General features: G+C 33.5%; 1 protein-coding gene across 1 annotated transcript in view; it reads left to right on the top strand.

Moving 5' to 3' along the window:
* The window catches only part of PKNH_1247200 (SICAvar, type I (fragment)), a gene marked incomplete at both ends in the record, with an annotated part of 8,275 nt that extends 5,687 nt beyond the window's left edge, over positions 1 to 2,588 (top strand). Inside the window, 3 exons of the mRNA XM_039114190.1 lie at positions 269 to 934; positions 1,195 to 1,854; positions 2,160 to 2,588. Of these exons, the coding sequence (XP_038969838.1) occupies positions 269 to 934; positions 1,195 to 1,854; positions 2,160 to 2,588 (1,755 nt within the window). The remainder of the gene's footprint in view (positions 1 to 268; positions 935 to 1,194; positions 1,855 to 2,159) is intronic.
* Between the last annotated feature and the right edge of the window lie 3,893 nt (positions 2,589 to 6,481).

Below are 6,481 nucleotides of genomic sequence, written 5' to 3'. Positions count from 1 at the left end.
AACCAACATACTAACATAACCAACATACTAACACAACCAACATACTACCACAACCAACATACTACAAACACAAAGAGAAAAGAAAAAAAAAAAAAAAAAAAGGACATATATATACATATATACATACATATGTATATGTATAGATATATGTATATGTATATATGTATATATATATATATGTAGATGTATACACATATGTGTATACATATGTGTATACATATACATATATTTTTTTTTTTCTTTATTTCTTTTCTTCTTTCATGATCAGAGTGAAATAAAGGGTGTTGTTGAGAGTGAATTAAAGGAACTTCTACAAAATATTACGGATGATGAGAAATGGAAAGACTTTGACCAATACTGCAAGGACGACATCCAAAGTAACGGCGACACACCAGGAGAAATAACTGCTAAGAAAAAAGCTTGTAAGCTTTTTGCTTTAGGTTTAAAACACATTTCTGAAATTAAGAACAAAAACAAAAACAACGAGGATGTTGTACCACTTAAAAGAACTATGATGTGCGCAGCACTTAATCTTTATGCTGATCAATTAATTACAAAAGCAGAAAAACAATGTCCCTTAGATAATAAAAAATTGGATCAGGCAATAGATCACGCTTTTAGTAAAAATACTCTCATTATGAATGGAGGAACTTCATGCAATAATCAAGGCAATAAATCTTGTTTCATTTGCAACAGAGAAAAAAACACTTTTGACAATTGCCGAATTGGACAAGAAAAAATAAAGGATAAAATGGAAGGTCTTCTCGAAGAAAAGGACAACGACAACTCCAAATCCAACTCCACGACCCCTAACATGACCAAAACACTAGACAAAATAAATGAAATAGAATCATTCTGTACTCAAGTCCAATGTGCTATAAAACAAAAACTGAACAACGAAGGGAAACTTCCAAATGGAACACCACCATCTTGGGTAAGGGGCGATAGGCAATTACATATATACATATATACATGTATCTGTGTATATGTATATGTACATATATGTATATGTATGTATATGTATATATGTGTATATATCTATATATGTGTATATATATATATGTATATATGTATATATTTATATATATATACGTATATATATGTATATATATATGTATACACATATGTGTATACATATGTGTATACATATACATATATATTTTTTTTTTCTTTCTTTTCTTCTTTAATGATCAGAGTGCCATATACAATGACGCCGCGACAGAATTAGCGGAACTTTTAAAAGATATGAACGACCCTACAAAGCAGAAGAACGTTGACAAATACTGCGACAACCATAGCAAATGGAATACTTTAGGCCATAAAGAAAAACATACAAATAAAGCAGCTTGTTTGCTTTTTGCTTCAGGACTTCAGCACATTTATGGCCACGTTAATGACCAAAAGAAGGGCCAGTTTAAGGGCCCATCGTTTGGACAAACGATGGGTTGTTTATTTCTTAAAGAATATGCAAAACAATTAAAAGAAATGGCAAAAATACAAAAAGAGTATAAAGTACATCCTAATTGTAGCGTAGATTCGGGCATAGAATATGCTTTTAGCAAAAGTAAAAGCATTATGGAGAATGCAACACCTCCATGTGACAACAATGTTCCTAATTCTTGTTTTGAATGCAAATTGGACGACTATAACCAACTTAGAGATTGCTCCATTGGCAAAGACAAAGTAGGAAATAAAGCTACAGAACTGTTCACAGAACCAGAGAACAAAGAACATATGGAACAAACATTAGAGAATACAGTTTGTCCCATCCTTCTTACGGATCTCCTTACCCCTTTCCTTCCTTTGGCTCCTGTCTCTATTGGCCTTTCTGCTATGGCTTATTACCTTTGGAAGGTAAGATAAAAAAAAAAAAAAATAAAATTTTTTTTAATGGACAAAATTAATGGTTAATAGGAAAAAAAAATTTTTAATGGTTAAAAGGAAAAGAAAAATTTTTTTAATGGTTAAAAGGAAAAAATAAAATATTTTTCAATGGTTAAAAAGGAAAGAAAAATTTTTTAATGGTTAAAAGGAAAAGAAAATTTTTTAATGGTTAAAAGAAAAAAAAAAAATAGAATAAATGTGTAAAAAGAATATTTCACAATCTTCTTAACAAAAATATCCTCTCATTTTTTTTTTTTTTTCTTTTTTTTTTGTAGTATTTTGGTCCTCTTGGTAAAGGAGGAGCACGTTTCAGAAGATCTCCTGCTGAAATTCCGGGTTCATCATTACAGGAACAAGTCCTTGATCATGTGGAAGAAGCTGGTCCACATGAATATCAATTGGTGAAGGAACGAAAACCTCGTTCTGCTCCAACGAGAACAAAACGTTCTGATCGCGTGAATCGTCGAACGATTATTGAAATTCATTTTGAAGTGTTGGACGAATGTCAAAAAGGCGACACACAATTGAACCAAAAGGATTTTATGGAACTTTTGGTTCAAGAGTTTATGGGATCCGAATTAATGGAAGAAGAACAGGTTCCTAAGGAAGAAGTTCTTATAGAAGGTGTTCCTTTGGAACAAGTTCCCATTGAAGAGGTTCCAATGGAACGTGTTCCAAATTTAGGTTCCGGGTTTATGGTTTAGGGTTCAGTGTTCACAGTTTAGGGTTCAGTGTTCACAGTTTAGGATTCACAGTTTAGGGTTCAGTGTTCACAGTTTAGGATTCACAGTTTAGGGTTCACTGTTCACAGTTTAGGATTCACAGTTTAGGGTTCACAGTTTAGGGTTTACAGTTTAGGGTTCAAAGTTTAGGGTTCACAATTTAGGGTTTACAGTTTAGGGTTTATGGTCTCAGGTTCACGGTTCAGGGTTTAGGTTTTAGGCTTGACGGTTTAGTTTTTATGGTTTTAGCGTTTAGGATTGAGGGTTCACAGTTTAGGGTTTATTGTTTAAGATGAAGGATATTGGTTTCACACCTTTTGTCCTTTTTTTTTTTTTTTTTTTTCCTTTTTATATTTTCTTGAAAGAAAAAAAAGAAAAAAATATATATTCTTTCTTCCAAATTTTATTCTTATTTTGTTTGCAAAAAATTTTTTTTTTTTTTTTTTTTTTGGTGTGAAAGAACACCTTTCGTTTTTAGAAAAAAAAAAAAACATTCTTTTTTTTTAAGAACACACATTCTTTTTTTTTTTCCACTTGCGAAAAATATTTTTTCTTTTTTTTTCTTTTTTCCGCTGGCGAAAAATATTTTTTCTTTTTTTTTCTTTTTTCCGCTGGCGAAAAATATTTTTTCTTCTTTTTTTTTTTTTTTTTTTTTTTTGCGGAAAGCAGGAAGATAAGCGCGCGAATAAATGATGTCTGCTGATAGCGCACAACAAAAGAAAAAAAAAAGAAAAAAAAAAAAAAAGGAGGGTGGATGATGAAATATATTACAGTTGCAAAAGGTCGCAAAATATAAAGGAAAAACACACACTTATCCCGCACAAGGAAAAATTGTGTGTACATAGGTGTTGGCACAAGCAACTTTTTCGAAGTGCACATACACTTTACACGAAAAATGTAGACATAATAACGGGAATATGCGGAAATGCCTGGGTTCAACTTCCCCGGTTAACGGTAAAATTTGGTTCCGGGTTAAGGATAAAAGTGGGTTCCGGGTTAAAAGTAAAGTAGGTTCCGGGTTAAGGGTAAAGTGGGTTCGCGGTTAAGGGTAAAGTAGGTTCCGGGTTAAGGGTAAAGTGGGTTCGCGGTTAAGGGTAAAGTAGGTTACGGGTTAAGCATAAGGTGGGTTCCGGGTTAAGCCTAATGTAGGATCAGGATTTAGGGTATAAGTGGGTTCCGGGTTAAGGATAAAAGTAGGTTCCGGGTTAAGGATAAAAGTAGGTTCCGGGTTAAGGGTAAAAGTGGATTTCGGGTTAAGATTAAAGTGGGTTTCCGATTAAGGGTAAAGTGGGTTCCGGGTTAAGGGTAAAAGTGGGTTCCGAGTTAAGGATTAAAGTGGGTTCCGCGTTAAGCATAAGGTAGGGTCCGGGTTAAGAATAAGGTGGGTTCCGGGTTAAAGATAAGGTGGGTTCCGGGTTAAGGATAAAATTGTGTTACGGGTTAAGGATAAAAGTGGGTTCCGGGTTAAGGATAAAAGTGGGTTCTGGGTTAAGGATAAAAGTGGGTTTCGGGTTAAGGATAAAAGTTGGTTCCGGGTTAAGGGTAAGGTGGGTTCCGGGTTAAGGGTAAATGTTGGTTCCGGGTTAAAAGTAAAGTGGGTTCCGGGTTAAGGGTAAGGTGGGTTCTGGGTTAAGGGTAAGATGGGTTCCGGGTTAAGGTTAAGGTGGGTTCCGGGTTAAGTCAAAGTAGGATCAGGGTTTAGGGTGAAAGTGAATGTATGATTAGGGTTTAGGGTTAAAGTGAAATTATGATCAAGGTTTAGGGTTAAGTTGAAAGTAGTATCAGGCTTTAGGGTCAGGGTGAATGTTGGATCAGGATTTAGGGTTAAGTTGAAGGTAGTATCAAGCTTTAGGGTCAGGGTGAATGTTGGATCAGGATTTAGGATTAAGTTGAAAGTAGTATCAGGGTTCTGTGTTAGAGTGAATGTAGGATAACGGTTTAGGTTTAATTTGTATAGAGTATAGTTTTAGGCTTTAGGGTTTAGGTTTAATCTTTGTAGAGTATTGCTTCAGGTTTTAGGGTGTAGGTGTTATGTTTGTAGAGTATAGGTTTAGGGTTTATGGGTTCAGGTTTTAGGGTTTATGATTTAGGTTTAAATTTTGTAGAGTACAGGTTTAGGGTTTAGGTTTAATGTTCGCATAGTATAGATTTAGGTTTCATGTTTGTGGATTTTGAGCTTATATTAATGTTCTATGGGAGAAGAATGTATAGGTGTATGTATGGGTGGATGAAAATGGATCAAAAAAAGAAAAGGCTAGTGATTGTATAGAAGAGGAGAATATGATTTGTTTGGGAATTAAAATAAACGTAAAGGACGACGAAAAAACGGGAGGAAAACCTAAGGGAAGGAATTAAAAAGGAACAGAAGAAAAGAAAAAGAAACGAAATGAAATGCAAATGGAAAAAATGTATTATGCAGGAGAGTTTGCGCACATTTTTTTTTTCTCTCTCCTTGCTTTTTTTTTCACTCTTTTCTTTTATTTCTTATTTTCTCTTTTTAATTTTTTGTTTTCCTATTTCCCTTAATTTATTATTATTTTTTTATTATTTATATTTTTATTATTATTTTTAATTTCCTTGTAAATAAGGAAATGTTTTTTCCTTATGTGGAATGCTTTAATTAGAATGGGAAATGAATTGTATAATAGTTGGAAATGTAGGGAGATGTTCTTCTTTTTTTTAGAATGTGGTGGATGTTCTTTTTTTTTTTTTTAGAATGAACTGTTTTATTTTTAGAATGTGGTGGATGTTCTTTTTTTTTTTTTTTAGAATGAACTGTTCCTTTTTTCTTTTTTTCTTTTTTTTTTTTTTTTAAACTTATTCTTTCTAATAAACCTATAATTTATAATAAGCCCATTCTTTTTAATATAAATATATATAGAGAACGACACACCAAAAAAAAAAAAATTTTTCACATGTTAAGTTAAAGCAGAACCAAATACAGCACAAAGGCAAGACCAAATACAGTGGAGAAAAAAAGAAAATGGCACCTTTTTCTTTTATAAAAACATCTACATTAATCTTCGTATAGCTATAACTATGGCACCGGGCCCAGCATTACAAACAGGTATGAATAACAAAAATAATTTTTATAATATTTTTTACAACTATAGGGGAAAACAAATATATAGGGGCGAAAACATATATATATATGTATATTATTTTTATTGCCCCACACCAAATTATTATTCATGTTTAAGGAAAAAAGCGGGGCGGAATGAAAGTGTATGGGAAGGAGGGGGGAATGTTTCAAGTGTATAGGGTTCAGGGTTCCGGGTTTCGGGTTCAGTATATAGGAGTAAGATTCCGGGTTCCGGGTTTCGGGTTTAGGGCTCAGGGTTTAGGTTTCAGTATATAGGAGTAAGATTCCGGGTTCCTGGTTTAGGGTTCAGTGTATAGGAGTAAGAGATCGGGTTCCGGGTTCCGGGTTCAGTGTATAGGAGTAAGATATCGGTTTTTGGGTTCCGGGTTCAGTGTATAGGAGTAAAGGTCTTAGGGCTGTTATAATTCAGATTCGGGGTGTTGGAATAAGGTTTTAGAGGTATAGGAGTAAGTTTCTATGGGTGTAGAAATAAGGTTCTATGGGTCATGATTTAGGTTCCGGGGTTAGCTTTAGCTGCTTTAGGGGGGGATAGGAAAAACTCCTCGCAAACAGGGACCGGATACTATATACTAACCGGATGGCAGTGGCGGTGAAACCGGAAACTACACACGACAACCCGACAACCAAAAAAGGAAAAAAAGGAAAAAAAGGAAAAAAAGGAAAAAAAGGAAAAAAAGGAAAAAAAGGAAAAAAAGGAAAAAAAGGAAAAAAAGGAAAAAAAGAAAAAAAAGAAAAAAAGAAAAAAAGAAAAAAAAAAAAAAAATTTTTAAAT

Source organism: Plasmodium knowlesi (assembly GCF_000006355.2).
Source record: "Plasmodium knowlesi strain H genome assembly, chromosome: 12".
Lineage (NCBI taxonomy): Eukaryota > Apicomplexa > Aconoidasida > Haemosporida > Plasmodiidae > Plasmodium > Plasmodium knowlesi.
Note: the sequence above shows the minus strand (reverse complement) of the source record. Positions and strands in the feature narration are given on the sequence as shown.